Raw genomic sequence first — 19,515 nt, forward strand, 5'->3', positions numbered from 1 at the left:
ACACATGGCAGAATTTTAGGTCAAAATATGCAAAGATTGATTCCATGCAATCTGAAGAAGAAGCATCTTGACTCACACAGAAGACTTCTTCCACCTCCTATGGGGACTCAACTTGGAAGGCACGTGGCAGAATTCTGACTATGTGTTGCCAACTCTGGACAGGTTTGCTCCTCTGGAAGCCTATGCGCACTAGGGGGACAGTGCTGCCTGGTGGCAGATAGACTCAAATACTGATAATTCCCAATCTGAGACTGTCTTTTCCTACTTTTTTTTATGCATTTTTGACACAAATCAAGCACTTTAAAGAATGACGATTTAGCGGATAGCATACATCTATAAAATGGACCCAGAGAGTCACAGCCTTCTGAACTGAAGGTGTGGAGGGAGAGAAAGATGTAAAACAGAAAAGGACTTGCACAACTATAAGCTGAGCCTGTTGTGAGGGAGCTCGTGAGACAATGCAATCCTTGGCTGAGCCAGGGTATGGGGAATGAAGGATTTGCCAAGCAGGAAGGATGAAATGGAGTGTGCAACCGCTGCCTTTGCTAAATGGGGTCTCTAATTCCTTTCTCCATAATGGTAACGACTTACATTTATATGGTGCCTCTCAACAGCTCTGATCTCAGGGAGGGCGTAAAAACCCTCTTTTCGCTAAGCTCCTAAATCTGGTCCTCAGTAGGCTATAGAACAACAACTGTAGAGGGGCTGTATCTATTTTAGAGAAGAATTGCCAGTGTGAAATGGGACGTTCAGAGGGGGAGGAAATGAATCCAGCGTAGAGTACCAAAGGGGGCAGGGAGGGAAGCTGCGGAAAGCATGGGTGTTTCCCATCTTGAGTGTCTGTGTTGTCCAGTTCAACCCAAACCTCCACTTGAATACAGTTTCCGGAAGCTCTTCATGGCTCCCGTACTCTCCCCTTCACCTTACCTGCTTCATAGCTTTTCATGGGACTTCACACGTTTTTGGAAATTTTCACATTAAGGAAGATGCCCATTAGACAGTTTTCTGAGTATAGCGAAGGACATTTTTTTGCCTGATGCTTTGGGCTGCAGAAATAGAGAGGGCATTTGGGACACAGGCATGGGCAGGTCAAGGGATGAAAGGGAAGGACTATTCAGCAAGATGAGCAGAGGCATCAAATATAATTGACTTAGGCACAGAAGCCATCAGTGATTATGATTCATTAATGAGTTGGGCTGGGGGAGCATTAGTCAGATAACTAGCCAGAGATGGACACAAAGCAGTGGCAAAACGCCTCAGGAAACCACACCATGTTTAGAAGGGAGCAATGAGGGACCCTTCACAAGTCGGAGACCACATGAAACAACAATTCATTCTTCCCGTCATTGTTTTCTTCCTCAATTGTCACGTGATCATTGGACAGCATCACCTTAGCAAAGGGAATGGCACTGGGGGACAGATGCGATTCGGAAGGCAATAGCGACACATGGGGACACTCAGCTTGGAAACAGGTCTGTGTTCTGGGCTTATCCCCAGTCAGTACATGAGCTGTGGTGGCACTTCACTGCCGTAGACCAAAGCCAGGCTTGCTTAGCAACAGAACGGACAGCTGTGTGACCGTGGACAGGTCAGACACTGCTCTCTCTGAGTCCTGTGTTTATATTTCTCAATGAGAAACAATAGCATAGCATTAAGCATAACTTATGTGAAAAACCAGAATCTAAAATACTCCAAAACACAAATCATTTTAAATACCAATATGACACAATCAGAAAAATCCCATACTATAAATGCAATTTCCCACAAAAAAAATTCTTAAAAAGTTATATTAAATTATTTTCAGGCTATGTGTATATGCTACATATGAAGTATATATGAAGTTTGTGTTTAGACCTCATTCTTATCCCCAAGATGTATCATTATTTAAATGCAAATATTTGAAAATAAAAAAATCCTGAAATTTAAAATATTCTGGTCTCAAGCATTTTGGATAAACAATACTTAATGTGTATCTATATGCTAGGACTGCATACAACATTCTATCAAGGAATGTATAGAAAACAACTTCAGGGACTCAAATCACATTATTCACAAGGGTTCTGGTCCTCTTCTTTGAGTGACAGATGAGTAGATCAGTGCTATACTGCTGGAAGATACGAACATTCTCCATGTCCATGGTTGATACTGTACCCCATGCCACATGGGTTCCATTTAGGCTCTTCAAGAAACCGGGTACCTTCAAAAAAGTCTCTGAATGAGAAATGGCAAAGCAGAGGTGCTCTGGACATGCAGGATATATGGACCATTGGAACCTTCATCATTGTCACAAAATCCAGGTCAACTATGAATTTTCTCCTTTCATGAAGAAGACAATCTACTACTACAATAACTCACAGACAGAAACCTGATGCAATCATTAGTCAGTTCTAACTGAGATTTGTTGGTCTAGAAAGAATATGTCATTCTTTTTGAATAGACTGTTTTCACAGTCACTAACTGTGGACTCCCCAGGAAGACAGAGGGCAAGTGAGAATCATGCACCATAAACAGAGAGAACATATTATATCCACATCTTCACAGTGTGCAATGAGTTCTTTAAAACCAGCGTTTGGCCAGAGTTTTTCACACCATTTGGGGACAAGAGAATATTGCCTGCAAGATATTCTTTTAATCTCTTTCATTTCTCATTAAAGATATTTCTACTATTTTCCAAGTAATTATGTACTCTTCAGAGTCTTAACATTTATGTACTATATAAACAGGGAAGCATGGACATGTTTGCCAAATTGTAAAACTCCATGGCAGGAAAGGATTTGTGTGGACTGGGAGGGTTAGCAAAGAGATTCTGCCAGTAACTGACAGAGTGAGATTTTTCTGGTAGCAATGAACATATTCGTTTAGACATTGGTGAGCAAAAATCCCAGTTTAGTGGGTGTGCTAAAAATCACAGGGATATGGCTCCGTTTGTAAGGGAGGGACAAAGTACCTTTCTCCAAGCCTCTTCCATTTAGTACGTTGAAGCAAGATTGTGAATGTTGTCTAGGTTTCACTTTGGGATCCTGACTGGGGCAGCTTGTCCAAAGCTCTTGGTGAAGAATCCATAATATGGTTTAGGACTGGGGCTCCCTGATTGGTTAGACCTCAGGATTCTCTGATCATTAGCTTCCAATCACTTTGTGGTAGACTTAAGATAGGTGACTTCTACCGACGGCATGGCATATGCACTCAATGCCACTCTTTCAGCCTTGGCATTCTTAAGATTTTGTTAATAGTCTAGTGGGTTTTAGAGCCTCAACTAGCAAACTGTACCTTGTAATCAGGATCTTTACTACAAAGTACAACTGTAAACTAGGCAACGTTGGCACACGGCTTTAGTCCCAGAACTTGGGTAGCAAAGGCAGAAGGAACTCTGAGTTCTAAGCTGACCTGGACTACAGAGTGAGTTCCAGGACAGTAAGGGCTACACAGAGAAAACCCTGTCCCAAAAAACTGAACCAAACCAAAACAGCAAGAACAAAAGGACAATCGTATCACTTATGTCTGTCACTTGGATAGTTACTAAGGCTGTCTCTCGGCATTGGCTTTGGGGGAAGAGAAAGCCAACGCCATGTAAACAGTATATGGAATACAAAGCATATTCAAATATGCAAGGTGACCTATTTGCATTTAGCTCCGCCCCTTTTGTAAAACAGTGAATGCTAGGTGCCCAACATGACTGGTGTTCACATTGCAAAGGCCAGGACCTAAGCAACTGGGCAAACCAAGTCTAGAGAAAACTGTGGTCTTACCTGGAGACATGGAGGACTCAAAGGAACTTCTCTCCTTGCGGCTCATCTTGAAGGCTTGGATGTCCTTTTCCCTGTACGTCCCAAAGCCTTCGAAGCTCCTCCTCTTGCTCCCACACACGTCACTCTCCCACTTGTCACCGGAAGGATTCATTTCGCTGAACACATCCAGACTCTCTGCTCTTGTGCCGCTGCCGTCCCCACCAGAGTACCTTTTAGCACACGAGTCCACGGGCTCGCTGCTCAAGTCCCCTTTGTCCTTAGCCTGTGTCCAGTGCTGGGCATCAGAAAGTGACAGGGTGGACAGGGTGTCCACTTCAAAGCTGCCCTTTGAAACCTTGTGGCCGGTGTCACCATGCTGGTGCTTCTGTCTCTCCTTATGCTTGGTCTTCTCGCTCACCAACGGGAGCTCCTTGTCTGCACTGCTCAGCCGCTCACTCAGGAGGTGGCTGGAGAAGCCTGTCGCTTTGCCTGCAAAGAGACCACTCAGATTGTCGTGGGTCCCTAGGATTCGGTCCTCCTTGTGCTTATGCTTGTGTTTATGTTTCCTCTTGTGGAGCCGACTGCTAGACAGGGCGGCCCCGCCCACCTTGGGAGGGTTCAGGGATGGCTGGATGTCACCGAGGCCTATGCCTACCGTTCCCTGCAAGTGTACTCCGTGCTTGGCTTTGTGTTTTGTTGCTCCAGACATCTTTACATGGGAACCTGTGTGGAACTGAGGTGGTGGCACCGTTGGCCTCATGAAGGGGGACGCTGCTCCAAGTGTGTGCGAAAGGTACAGAGGAGCTGGATACTGGCCGTAGTAACCGAGGTTCATCATAGGCATTGATGTGTAAGGCATTCCATAGGGTGCATAGTAACTTCCACTGGGAATAGGGTAGCTGAACCCCTGTAAAAAAGGCACCTTTGTCATGGTGTCATTGGTTTTTGCAGGCCTACCACGCTTCTTCTTTGACTTCAAATCTGAAGTCCTACGAAGATAGAGCAATGGGTCATACTGGATATATGGCACCGGGTAATAGTGATCAAAGTTGATCCTAAAGATGCTGGGGTACGGGTTCTCATGGTAAAAAGTGTAACCCCGGTGGGAAATCCTGAACACTTGAAATTTGGTGATGAGCTCTTCCAGCTCAGCCAGAAACTGGAGATCGTCGCGGTTCTGCAGGCTTTTCCTTTTCCTCTTGTGCTTTGGCTTCTTGAGGCTCTCGTGGGCCAGAAATGTGTCCACAATGAGATGCTTCTGCCGGTGGCCGTGCCGGTTCTTTGTGCTGGTGTCAGACGGAATGGCCTCCGGGTTGTCCAGGGCACAGAAGTCGAAAGAGTACCTCCGTCGGGACTCTGAACTTTTCTCTGCTTGGTCAGAGGTGCTGTTGTTGTCTGTCCCGATGCCACTGTCGCTCGGGATGGTCTCCTCACTGTGGGACTCACTCACAGGGGACAAGGTGATCTCCTTCAGTGAGCTAATCTCGCAAAGGTGTGAAGGAGAGTTGGCCATCAGCCTGGGTGGAGACAGCTTCCAAGTTCCACTATGGATTCCCTTCTGGGTTTTGGTTGGAAGAGCACTGATGGGCTGGAGGTTTGGCATAGTTTTCAATTCTGAAAAATTGGTTTCAGTGCTGGCGGGGCTCAGGTTGCCATTGGACCCCCCTAACTGTGTTGAAAGGGGGTGCATAGCTGCTGGTGAAGAAGCCACAAGTGACTGAAAGTTGGAAGGCACGGCTGGGACATCCGGCTGGCTAGAAACAGGCCTGGGGTGCTTGATGGCTGTTTTAGGTTCTTCGGATGGGGGAGGCAGCTCTGTTCTTGGTTTCCTGCCCCTCTTCTTGCCAATGTAGATGGTCCCTCTCTTGCTGACATTAATCTGCTTGCCCAGTTTGCTTTCAATCGATGATGCTGCCCCAGGACTGGTCTCTGGGGGAGCTTTGGCCTTTAGGGCCACACTGCTGGAACAGGACAAGATCTGATTTAAAATGTTTTTCCTCTTGAGTGTCTTCATCTTATTGATGGTTTTGATGGTCTTCTTATCCAACACACCAAGCTTTCCAACCTTTTTGTGAAATTTCATCTCACTCATAGGTTTGTCCTCTCCCGGCACTAACTGGGCCAACTTAGCCAAATTGCGCCGCCTCTTTCGTTTCTTGGTGCCAGGAAACTCTCTGCTGATAGGACTAACTGGGCTAGTGGAAGTCCCTTCATGGATGGTCTCCACCGTGAGCAGAGGCTGCTTCTTTGGTCGTCCCCGCTTCTTTTTCACTGGTGTGATGACAGTCAGGCTATCCGTGTTGGTGTAGAGAGGGCTGGAAGGGGTTATGGGGTAAGCAGACGGTGGCTCCACCATCAGTTTGTCGGCAGTCGCTAAGACCGCCTCCCGCAGCATAGCCGGGGGTTTTGCTTTGCTACACCGCCTCTTTGCAGCAAACTTGGGGTGCTGGATTTCAGGCAGCTTTCCGGAGGGAGAGTGCTCTGTGTGCGTTGGTGACGTCATGATCATGGGTGGTTTCCTCTGCTTGGACACACCTCCAGGGACAGTTTTCTCAGTATTGCCACCTGTTTCCAGGCCAGCTGAGGGGGACTCATTCTCAATCATCTTTCCTAACTTGGGGACACGAGGCTCTTTCTTGCTTCCCTCCGAGTTGGAAAGGATCCTGTTAACGACTTCACTGCTCATAGCAATCCCGGAAGCCAGTGCTTTCTCAGGGATGATTTTTTCTACCACAGCCTTTATGGACTGCCTCTTTTTCCTCTTATGGTTGGTTGGATCCAGAGAAGGTGTCTTTATGGGGATAGTAATCCGGACATGACTGGAATCATTTTCAGGAGTACTGACGGTGCTGATACCCTGCCGGCTCGGGGATCCCTCTTGAGCATTCTCTGCAGAGTAACCCTCTCTTTTCCCTTCTGCATTTTCAAATGCTTTCTGGGCACTTTTGACCCAATCCAAATCTGAGTTTGGTATGGTTTGACTGATCACATCTTTTTTATTGGACTTTTTCTTGCTACCTATAGTGGGTGGTTCAGGGAGCTCCTTTGTTCCTCCTCCATCTTGATCTCCCAATGGCTGGAGTCCATTGCACTCAGCAGAGTTGCAAGTGGGAGCTGGGGAGCTGTGGCTGCTGGGAGATGGTACCACATTCCCCAAGAGAAGATCTTTGCTGCTGCTGGACAACTGACTCCGGGTGTTCCCTGTATTGCCTTTCTTACTCTGGGCCTTTGCAAAGGAAGCCACGGGTTCAAGAGCTGGGATCTTGCTGGTGCTTGCAGTGTCTCGGCCAGACTCTGGACTGATGAAGCAATTCTGAGTGGCAGGTCCACTGTCAGAGTTGGTAGACCAGTCCATGTGGTTCTGGCTGCTGCTTTTTTGCTGGTGCTTTGGTTTTAAGGTGTCACTGGTGAAGCCCTGTGAGAGGCCTGGGTCATAGTGAAGCGCTGAGTGTTTCTGGGGCCTCTCGTAAGCCTGAAGGTTGGCAGAGTAGGGAGGAAGAGAGAAACAAAAATGAGCGGGTTGGCACTCCTTAAAGTTTATTGTCTAGAAGCTTAATTATTTTAAAATTAAAATTTGATAAGTGATTATGCTAATATTTTCCCAACCTTTAGACTGAGAGAGAGAGAGAGAGAGAGAGAGAGAGAGAGAGAGAGAGAGAGAGAGAAGTTTTTCTCAATTATGATACTAAAGATATAAGACACTGGATTTGGACATTAACAAGGATGCTTTCGGTGCTGTCTTTCCTCTCTAAAGAACCTGGTTTCAAAAAGTCTGAGAACTATATGGAAGGTGGATGGAGTCCACCCAAGGCTTCTTGGCTAGAATCTTATGAGGAGGACACTTAGGGACTGGAGAATCCAGCAGAGTCGGCAAGAGCCCGACCTCTCCCCCGTGTGCTCCTTTGCCTAATTCAGGCTGTCTCTTACTTGTCCCTGCTTTCCCTCAGAAGTACAGCGTTTCCCTCTCCTGCTTCCCTGCTTGCTTTAGTGTGGACTGCACAGCGCAGGGCTCGGTATCTTTGAATGCAAGCTCCACTGAGTTCAGCAAGTGAAAGCAGCCCACGTCCAGAGCACGCGGAAGACACACGAGAGGAGAAACACGCAGGAAGGATGCCCATCTTTGTGAATGGGCATGCCCCTGGGTTTGAGGGCTAGCATGTGGTAGGAGCTGTGAGCTGCTATTAAACAGTCTTTAAGGAAAGTCTCCAGGAACACACTGTGATCCCTCCAAACCACCTTTCCTGTAGCCTGGCAATTGTATTTCCCCTACACAAATGGTAAACTTACGGGACAGATCAGTTTCCGATTTGTTACAGAAGGGAGAAGATCAGTAGATTGAAGCAAGCGTCTTGTCTCATTCACTCTAAGAAAAGTACGGTGACTGACGTAGAAAATTTGGCAGTTTTATCCTGCAGTGTCTATCAGTCGGATATCTATATATCAGCCTTTTTTATTATCTATTGTTTATCAATTGATCACCCATGCACTTACCTATATACTTTCTATTGTTTTATCCTATTGTCATCGATACTACAGATCTGAATGTTTCAGTTGAAACCATTCCTGATGATGCCCTTAAGACAAGGCACAGGTGGCCGGAGTGTTGTAGGTAAAAGTCAGTGCCCGAACTCAATGGCTCTTGCCTCCACTAACCCCGGGAATCTCCAGAGGAACACCTTGCCACCGCGACTTCGTGAACTCCTTTTTATGTTTATGTGGCCACACTGTCTAGTTTTCTATGTGTGACCGTCTCCCCACGTCAAGCCGATACACAACCAGGAAAAAAGTATGCTTTTGCTCTTTTACAGTTTGCAGTATTGGCAGCATCACCATCGATGTATATACAGAGTTAACTGCCCCTGGACGCTGTCTATTTGGGATTATTGCTGTGGACATAAGATATTCCCCAGTTTCTATAACAATACACAAATTTAATATGGGGATAGAATATTAACTATCACTCATCTCCTATGAATCGGGGGTTTGATACTTCACCATTTTTGTTGTGGCCTGTCACTATACCCCAGGCTGAAGGGTGGACCAGGGATGCTATGTTTTCTACTCTTTAAGGATGCTGGGTAGCACATGGTGTGGCCTTTCTGAGAGTGAAATAAAGTAAGGTATGAATAACAGTGTTCAATCTGTGCACACAGGATTGGGGGGAGCCTGTCTTCTCCAGACTCCTAGCTCGCCCATGCCTCCAGCTCTGGAATTAGAGTCCACACATGAATGGGTTTTGTGATGAAGTTGAGGGCTGGAAACTTGGTCTGTGACCCTCGTCAAGTGTTCTCGGCTCTCACATCAGATCCTTAGCCCAAGCAGAGTCCACAATGAACACTTTCTTCTTGCAGCACGGTCTCAAGAACGTCTCTCACCCTTGGAGATATACCCCGGCTTCGAGCTTTTTAGTAACACGCACCTCACCTTTGCTGCACTAGCTGTCGCTAATTTTTGTATGTTTGATTTGTATGATAATTGAATTACATGCCCACTTCCCTTTCTAGCTTATTACATATCAACAAGGTGCCGATCACAATGCCTCCGCACACAGCAGGCCCTCAATAAACATTTACTGAATGAATGGAAGAATGTGCATTTTATTATGGATATTTCATTTTGTCAATGAAGAGATTAATGTGCGAGGCGCTGCAACATATCGCTTGCAAACACGGCTACCACCTCAAACACAATTACACCCAATTTCCTTCACTCTCTCTGCTGCATGTTCCGCTGCCTTCCATAAAACATATCCACACAGTCCTTACAATGCCCTGTGGTATTTAATCCATATGCACTCCTGTCTCTTTCTCGAAGGCAGTAAACATTTGGGGGTAAAAGCAAGCAAGCAAACAGACAGACAAATAAGCAAACACACAAATCTCCCATCTTTTTATGTATCATATACTTCCCAGGGCATACTACAAAGCCAAGTACACAAAATTGTTTACGAATGTATTTTGAATTAATAAAGAAAGAGAAGAGGGACCGGAAGGAGAGCTCAATGGCTAAGCGTGCTTGCTGGGTAAGGTGGCTCAAAAACTGCCTGTAACTCTAGCTGCAGGGAAGCTGACACCTCTTTCTGCCCTTCATGGGCACTGGTGACATATAGCGATTCACACGCTCAAATAAAAATAAGTACAAAATAAAAAAATAAATTAACTGTTAGCTGAGGTTCCTATTAAATGGCAAAATATATAGCTCCACAATACATCATTCATCTTTTCTTTCATGATGGTTCACAGTGAAACTGGAGGGCTGAGATACATTCGGTGATGCCTAAACAAAAATAAAACACCCCTTCCTCTCAACTTATGGCCTAAGTTTCTGGCAAGATAAACCCCTCTCCCCGTTAAGGGGATTTGTATTGCTAGTTCTTTCTTAAATGTTTTTGCTTGCTTCCAGTTTGCTCTACTATGGGGGAGGGTCTGCACCTAAAAAGATGGGGGTTCCAGTGTGGCAGAAATGCCTGGGCCTGTAATCTTGTAGGCAGGGACCTGCTAAAGGTTATGCACAGTGTTCCACTGGACCACAGCCTAGCCCGCTTTTCAGACCATTTCACAGGTAGCTTACCTTTTAAGGTAGGTTCAACCTTTAAAGACGAGGATGGACAAAGGGATAGTAAGGGATCTGGAGTAGTGGGGATGATACTAAAACCCCTCACTTCCTGGGGCTGTGGACAAGGAGCAGAGAAGCAGGGTGTACCAAGAAAGGGCACTTGATAAAGTGTCTGAGAAGGCCTCCTATGTTCTGATGGTTATATGGAGCGCATCCGCGGAGTACTGATACCTCCTCTGTCAGTCATAACATGACATATACACAAAAGCCCCAATATCTCCTTCACTGAGAACTGAGCCCTTATTCCACCCATACAGAGGTTGACAAAGCGCACTGTCAAAAGGAAGAAAAATGACTGTTTCCTCCCCCAATCTTTTATATAAATTATACATATTTAAAGTCTGTACAGGCCAACTTTCCTTTTTTAAAAACTTTATTTCTTTTTTTAAGTCAATTACTTTAAAATTCTTTAAAAGTGGAAAGAAAATGAGTGCCTAAGCCTTATCTCACAATTATCTAAAGCTAATCTTTTCCTTTTCTTTTTTTTTTTTACCCAAAGAAAAATATGGTGGATCAAAAAAAATTAAAGCAGCATTCATAGAGACAGACTCCTCTTTGGGTAGCCTTTGTCCTTCCTGTTTCTGATGAATTTACTGTCTCTGAGATGTGCTGATGTACAGCACAGGGAGATAGGAAGCCACTGGAGAATCTTGATCTCTGAGCTTGACACTTGGTGCTTGTCCAGATGTGTGGTTGGGTCACTGTCTCAGAAGCGCTTAAGGCAACAGTTATGAACCCAGCCTGCTTGGCCCATTGCAGACCCACTAACTCCCCATCTCTGCGGGTGGGAGAAAGGAAGGGGTCCTCTAACGGCGTCTCCAGACAATGTTGATGCACAAACTTAAACCCCACTGATCACACGTTTTAACACAGGCTTGCCTGTGGTTTCTATGACATTCGCAGAACTTTCTAGGGGTAAGTATGCATAGCAAACCATCATAGGCCTGTTAGGATATGCAATTTGGCAACATCGACCATTCCTGTGTTTCTCCACAAACTCAGCGACTTCCATGGCAAGAAACCCCAACGTTGTTTCTGATTTAGGGAGAAGGAGTGTGTGCGGGGGGGTGGGTGAGCTTTCTAGGAGGAAGACAGTATTACCGTCCCAGAACGGAGAGCATGCAGGTGTGCATGACCTCCCATCCTGGGATTCTCATCCAGGCTAATCATTAGAGCTCTCAGGAGCCCGGACTTTTCACTTCTGGGGCTAGAAGCAAGTGCTTAAACTTGAGGAAGAGCCGAGTGAGGAAACAAGGAACCACAAACTGTCTGCTTAGATTAAAAGTGTCCTACTTTAGCTGTATGCTAAAATCACACAGGAAACATTGTGAAAAACAACATACCTGGCATCTACCTGGGGCAATTATGCCAACATTCTGGTGGTGAACCCGAATTACTAGCACTTCCTTCAAAGCTTTCAGGCAACCCCAATGAGCAGACAGAGTTCAGAACCCTGGATTATAGCAAAGACAGTGCCTGGCTTAGGCACCAGGGAGACGCTAGTATTGCCAGGAGAATCTGATTCCAGTGGTTTCCAAATGTGTTTCACAAAGTCCTAGAATTTCCCCAAAACATTTTTGAACTGTAGCCAGCGGATCTGGCAAGACATACATGCACACACACACACACACACACACACACACACACACAACCTGCTGAGTCCACTAAGTGTTGTTCATATACACGTGTGTGAGGGCTATCCGGTCCGGTTAGGGGCTTGTCCCTTGAGGACTGATTTCCCCTCTATCAGCAGTTATTAATTTCCGTCTTTGCCTAGAGGTTGTAGCTTGTGGGACTTCCCCTGTCTGCATTGGCATGTCAACTGGTATTGTTATTACGCAGGCAATAGTTTCTTTTCAATGCTCTCTTAAGTATATAAATTGGACCTGTCACCCTAGTGTCTGTGGGCTATCCTAAGAAGTCAACAGGGTATGATTCCCATCAGATAAGTCCTTGGTGATTTGGGTGCCCTGGGCGATATATTAACGTGTCCCTATCCCAGGAGGTGGAAAGAGCTCACACAAAGGCACAGGCTCTGACCATAAGCTCCTCTGTGTATATTATCTTTTTGCATTATTGAAAATTACCACTCACTTGATTTTGGCTATGATGAAATAACAAGTGCTGGCTACAATATTTCCATGAGGACAAGTGTAAAACTGAACTGACCCAACTCATCTCCTGCAGTTGTAGCAGACAACATGGGCTGTGAGTGGGGGTGGAGGGAATCCACACAGGCCTCAGCTGTGCCCAGCTTTCTGTGCAGGAGAACTTTTTCTGGTGGAGAGAGGAAGGTGGAGACCAGGGCTGGAATTCAATAGGCAAGTAAAACAAAGGTTAGACTTTAAGACTCAAGAGGGACCAGAAGTTTGAGGGGCTAGGTACACAGAGGGAACTATGTAGATAGGAATTCTAGAAACCTTACTAGGATTCCTCTTAGGTCTCTAGACAAATGTTAATACACATGCGAGAAAAAGAACCCAAATGCAATGCTTAGTTGAAGTTGACTATGAAGTTCTGAGGTCGCACAAAACAGGGCGATGTTGAACTTGTCACCAGCTTGTGGGGAGGCTTTAATGAAACGTTCATATTTCCTATTTCTATCTTCAAAGTGACACTCTTTGCAACTACCCTAACTCAGTTTCTCCTTGGGAAATTTTAAGAAGGATTATAAACAGGATCCTGATTTAACTGCCTACAAGAACAAAGGCTGAAACTCTTTAGAGAAAAACAACATGTAGACTCTGCATCATACAGGATGCATACAATATCTAGGACACAATCGGAGAGTTAGTAATGGGGGCCTGGGTGGGAGTTCAGTGGGCAAGAGGACCTGCAATTTGCAATCACAACCGTGGGAACCGGGTTCACATCTCCAGCACTCCCATAACACAGTGGGTCTGACCATGCTCACCCTTAGCTCCATGAATGAGCCAGGTAAAGGTAAGAAGACTGCTGCCTCACTGGCCCCAAACGAGCTCTGGGCTCCCTGACTGATTCTCTTTCAAAGGAATATGGCAGAAAATGAGAGAGCCTGATACCTGGACTTGCACACACACACACACACACACACACACACACACACACACACACACAAACACACATGTATACAATACACAAGGGGGTAGGCAAAAATGTCACACCATTGGGAAAAGAAAAATAGCCTAAAATAACCATTCCAAAACTGTTCGACTCTTTAAAGGAATGGCTGCATGGTCGCTGATAACCAGATGGGAAGCCTCAGCATAGCAATCACAAGAACAGGGAAACAGGCAGGTGTCAACTCTGCACCTGAATAAAGCTACAATGGAAGCATCAAGTAGGGGCCTCCCAGCTTCCAGCGCACTGCGGATGCTCAGTGAGCATGAAAAGAGCACAGGAAAAAGCATCTAAGTCTCGAGCTGGGGAGAGAATAATAGCAGTGCTTCACTCCAGCACTTCAGCAACACGCGGAACATAAAGAGATCTAACAGCCTTAGAATATCAGAAGGAGAACAGAGGAGGGAAAGTGCATGCAAATTCACGTCGGTCAGAAGGCAAAATAAACACAAACAGAAACCATATCTAGACATATTGTAAAGAAACTGGTGCAAACCAAAGGTGTGGAGAAAAATTTAAAAGCAGCAGTATAAATCAGATAGGCAATTTGTAGCAAAGTGAAGAAAAACAGCAACAAAACCAAGGATGCCTGACTCCCATCAATGCAAAGCGAAAGGCGGTGCATAAGATCTGATGAGCATATCAAGCAATCCTGCTTTGCCCAGTAAGTGAAAATATTTCCACTGAAATATTTTGGGCAATGAAATGAGGAGGAATGGCCAGTGAATCCATACTTATGTTCGCAACATTATTTGCTGTCAAGGAATAACCAAACCATAAGAAGATGCCCGCTTGCTTCCTGGGATAGCTAAGATACAAAGGACAAACAGCAAGTGTAGGCAAGGATGTGAAACCCTTGACACTCTCATCCATTGCTCGAGGGAAGAGTGTCAAAAGGGTGAAAACATTGGGATAATGTTCTGGCAATTTCTGTCAAGGCTAAATATACCTCATGAGCCAACAATTCCATTCCAATTATTTACCTGAGAGACCAAAACAAGTATCTATAAATAGACTTTTATAAAATGCCGTAGCAGGTTATTCAGAGTTCTTAGTGCTCAGAATAGTTCAGAGGCCCATTAACATGAAAACAAACTAAACTCACAAATAAAAGGAAACAAGCAAAGATATATTTGACAAATAGGGTGGATCTCTCCACCTCCACTTCATCTCTCTCTCTCTCTCTCTCTCTCTCTCTCTCTCTTTCTCAAACACACACACATGCACACACGCACGCATGCACGCACGCACGCGCACACACACACACACAGTCTCTTAGCAGGGAAGCAGACCTTTCTTTCCAGAGGTTTCTAACCCTAGCCTGAAACTCATCCTTATCTCCCTCCCCTGGCCCTCTTTCTTCCCAACACACAGGGGCAGCTGAATGAATTCATCCCTAAACAATAGGGCCTGACTCTAGGAGGCAGGTGCTGTGGTTTCTGCAGGCTGTTTGGTCCCTGTGCATGGGCTCTGACTCAGGCTAATAGGTGGCAAGGTAGAGGCTACCTCCACAGAAGCCACCAGTTCACCTTTCCGAAGGTAAGCATGTAGCTTGACAAGAACCTGGCTCGCAAATCAAAGTGAGCGCTGCCCCACCTCCCCCGTAAATCATGTGTGATCCATCTGGGTAATGGCGCCTCCAGTGTAATTCCCTATTAAGAGGCTTTATCTGGAGAGATAAGCAGCTGGTTCCCCTGTCACTAATTGCTGTCTGCTGTGATTTTAAAACATCTGCACCATTGTGCTCTTCATTTTCATATTCTAATCACTGCGAAACTTGAAAAAGGTACATCATTGATTGTTTCTATGGGTTAATTAGTACACAGTCTCATTGTAGAGACAATTTAGAGGCAGCCAGAACCTCAATCAGGAAGTTTGTTTTAAAAATTAATAACATCAGCGTGAGACTGGAGGGACAGTCACATCAGACATCTATCGGGATAGTCTCAGGAGGGATGGGAGCCACTCTTTGTTGCCCTCCACAGAGGAGAGATGCCAACAGGGCATGAAGCAGGGCAGTTGAGATGGCAATAGAAAGATTGAGGGAACCCTGGAATGTGGCTCCCTAGCACAGTATGACCCCCTCTTGCCTCTCCCCCCACTATAGCTATGCCAAGTAGCCCCGGTTCCTTTTCCCTGCCAGTACAAATTGGAACGTTGCTGACAATAGTTTAAAATATTTAAAATGCATCGGACCCCAAATGACCAATTATACTTTAAGGTCTGTTCACTATCTTCTTTGTTCTACCTCAGTTATGGGAGGGACCAGAGAGGAAGTCTGGAGCACAGAGCAGAGGAGAGGGAGGACTATAAGCCAGTGCTCCTCAACACCAACTGCTTGGAATTCTGGGATTCACTTCAGGACTTTCTTAAAACCTGGATTCGGATTCTGCTAGTCTAGGGTGGGGCTAAGATTCTGTATTTCTACCAAAGGACCACTACTAGTGATAAGCTATTCTTTCCTCAAGCAGTTGATTAGAGTTCACACTTCTGAAAGTCATGGAATAACAGAGAGGCTGCCACATACAGTGGGGGCGATGTGTGTGTGTGTGTGTGTGTGTGTGTGTGTGTGTGTGTGTGTGTGTGTGTGATGTACTATAAACTGAATTAACCTCTTGATCTTTCACCCAAAAATTTGCAGCGGTGTCTTTGGTCGTGGGGGAGTTGTAGGACCGGAAGCTAGTGAGTGTCCCAGCATCTTCCTCATAGTGGGTATTATCATACACCTCCCACCCTTAAACTACTGTTCAGAACTAATGATCTTCCCCCAGCCTCACTGGAGATGACCTGGCAGCATGAGACAGGAGGGAGCTTACACCGGCATGAAGAGTGCAGTTCTATCCATTTGCTAGTGCTTCCTTTTCTCTTTACAAGAGGCTTACCTATTTTACTGTCCACGTATGAGTGTTTTGTCTTTTTGTATGTGTACTGTGTGCCTTCCTGGTGCTCAGAGAAGTCAGAAGAGAGTGTCTGATTCTCTGAACTGGAGTTATAGCTGGTTGTCAAGCACCACGTGGGTGCTGGGAAGCAAACATGGGTCCTCTGCAAGAGCAGCAAGTGCTCTTAACCTCCGAGCCATCTCTCCAGCCCCAGGTAGTAGTGCTTTATTCTCTTGATCTGAACGCTCTTTACTTGTTCTTTCATGAAACGTCACGATAAATAGGGGCAACAAGTAATCCGAAACCCAGGGTGGCTGGGGGTAAGCATGATATCTTAGCAAACCAAGAAAAAAATGCACTGTGGAGTGAGTTCAATCTCCTGCTCTGTTTTTAGCAATTTTCAGACTCCATGGATCTGGATATGTTTTATTCTATTGTTAGATAAATGCAATTGGGCTTTTTAATTATGTGACCTAAATAGTGTGTCTTGGCAGAGGAGGGGCTGGGGGAAGGGATGGCTAATAGTGAAGATGTTTGAAAAGGGCACCCACAAGCCTAGTAGTTTAGACACTTCCCAACAATATTCATAGTAAATATTTCTATTGGAACTATCCCATGTAGATTCTCCCAGAAGTCACAGACTGCCAAATAAAAAGTTAGGGCCAGGTATGGTGTACCCCTCGAGTTTCTGGTCAGAGGTGTCCCAGAGACAACCCATACCAAATAACAGGATATTGCCATAACTCTTGGTTTTGTGCCAGAACTTGATGGTAACCCCCTCCTGCTGGAGAAACTACACAGTATTGATCACAGGACACAGAGAAATCAAACTGGTGCTGCCCAGGAAGCTTCCTCCCTCTGGTAGCTTACACGGTATGAGAAAGTGCTATGTAGGCGTCTGAGGGGGAAGAGCCATCAACAGTTTTATCCATCTACAAATCATGTGAGCAACAGTAAAAACTAACCTGGCAAGGTATGCCCATGGGTATAACAGTCATACAAATGCTGAGGGTAACTGACCACTTTCTGATTGGATATAAGTCTTCTCAGGAAGACACACATGTCTGGTACTGTAAATCTGGCCAGAGACCATTGATAGAAAGATCATAAGCCCCAGGGGTAAACTTACTATGATTATTCTGCTCTACAGACATAGTACCAGATTTCCCTCTAAGTTCATATCCCTATACCCAGAGATTAGTGTAGGTCTCAGATCTCAACAAAGGCATTTCTCTGGGCAGTGGATGGTGATTAATGATGAAAGTCATAGCTGGTCAAATTGCAGAGGGTAAGCGTGGAGTGCTCAGCCTAAATGGCACTTCTATATCAAACACTCACACACAGACAGACAAGACAGACAGACAGACAGACACACACACACACACACAGATGATTGGTGGAAGAATGAAAAGATTGTAAGACACAAAGGTAGAGGGTTACCAATGTCCAATTTGACTTAGACCCACTCCACAAAATAGAGCCCATACCCAGTATTGTTTGGGTGATCAAGAACCAGAGACTAGATAGCTCATACACCTACAGCAAAACCAAATACTACTGGCCTGAAAGAAAGAAAAAGAAAGAGGGAGAGCGGGAGGGAGAGAAAGGGGTGGGAGAAGGAAAAAAGGAATAAAAAAGAAACAAAGAAAGAGTAAAATGACTCCAAATGATATTCTGCTATCCTCATAGATCAGGGTCTCGCCCAGCCACCAAGCTTTCTCCTGTGGTACGAAAGCTACATGCAGAGACCCACAGCTGGACAATATGCAGAGAGTGAGGGGAATTGGAACACTTGGCTCTAAATGGAGTGTCTCCAACAAATCCCTCTCCTCACAGCTCATGCAACCCCACAAAAGAGGAGGGGGAGAGAGTGTCATCACCAGAGGAGGTGAGTGACTCGCCCGTCTATGGGGAGCGGGCATCAGGGACTGGTGTCTAGAAGCTGGGTGTGGACTGAAGGAAATGAGACCCTCGCATGCCAGATCTGAATCCAGCAGGCGGATGGGAATGAAGCTGTTCTACAGAGGCCACATGGAAAACCATGAAATCTTGCAAATCCCTTTGATTCTGGTGATCCGAATAGCACCAACTCATCCCAATCGGCCTGCCTCTCCAATAGTAACTCAGGTAACAAGCACCCTGGGGTTTCCCATGAAGGCTTCCAGGGGTTGACTTTCAGAAACTCCTGGCACCCATCAGAGACAGGCCACTAGGGAGCCAGGACAGCCTTTGAGAGACCACTCTGTGGGGCCACAAGGACATGTCATGCCAGATCCAGAAACACCACGTCTCAGCACTTCCTGAGGATGAAGCATTGATAATTGAGGAAAAAAAAAATATGTAAGAAAAATTTAAGGGCTTTTTCTCACAGTCTTTGTGGATTTTACACAAAGAATAATACTGATGTCAAAGGCCTAGCATACTACCTGCAGGTAAACCTCCTCCCAACTCTGTATTCAGGACACTTCTCAGTGTTACCCAGTCCCCCCAGCAGGTCTCTACTTCCAAGGCAATGCTCTTAATTCAGCTTAGCCCTTGTTTGGTTAATGTGTCTCTAACTTTTCATTCAGGTCTTACCTAAGGTGATATGACCTTGAGTAGGTTTTATGTGACCTCTTTTTCCATCACACTGATCAACCTGCGCATGCCTGCTTCTCCAAGCTGCTCTGGAGGCGGGAAGGATGTGAAAGCATTTTGGAAACCATAGAATACTATATAAATGCAGGTTACTGCTCTTTGTTATTGCTTCGCTGAAAACTCTTCTAATGACTTGGGGAAGCTGAAAACACTGAATATAGTTCCCGTAAAACCAGCATGGGATATAGATATAAATTAGAGAATGTTCTGGCATCATCTATAGATTCTATTATTTCTATCGACTTTCTTGGACTTATGGAACCTTACCACCCCACTTTCCTGGTTTTAGCTGATGCCGGAACAGGAACAGAAAGGTAAAGAAGAGAAAACGAAAACAACATCCCTCCCCACTCTGGCAATAAACTTCTAGCTCCAAAAGCAGGTTTTATTTAGTGTGCTATAAAAACAGGCATTTCTCCCATCATAAAAGCAGCTTGCCTACTCAACCTTATTTTTTTTTTTTTCAGAGGTGAGGTGGCTGGTGGAGACTGAATGCTGCCACATTCTGAGCAGGCCACAGCCTGCCCTTTCTCCCCAGTCCCCATTTCCTGCCCTTG

At 45.5% G+C, this 19,515-nt stretch overlaps 1 protein-coding gene across 1 annotated transcript in view; it reads right to left on the reverse strand.

The window, feature by feature from the left end:
- The window catches only part of Setbp1 (SET binding protein 1), a 333,048-nt gene that overhangs the window by 99,933 nt on the left and 213,600 nt on the right, over positions 1-19,515 (reverse strand). Inside the window, exon 4 of the mRNA XM_026783404.1 lies at positions 3,750-7,200. Coding sequence (XP_026639205.1) covers positions 3,750-7,200 — 3,451 coding nt within the window. The remainder of the gene's footprint in view (positions 1-3,749; positions 7,201-19,515) is intronic.

The sequence above is a fragment of the Microtus ochrogaster genome, chromosome 18, assembly GCF_000317375.1.
Source record: "Microtus ochrogaster isolate Prairie Vole_2 chromosome 18, MicOch1.0, whole genome shotgun sequence".
NCBI lineage: Eukaryota > Metazoa > Chordata > Mammalia > Rodentia > Cricetidae > Microtus > Microtus ochrogaster.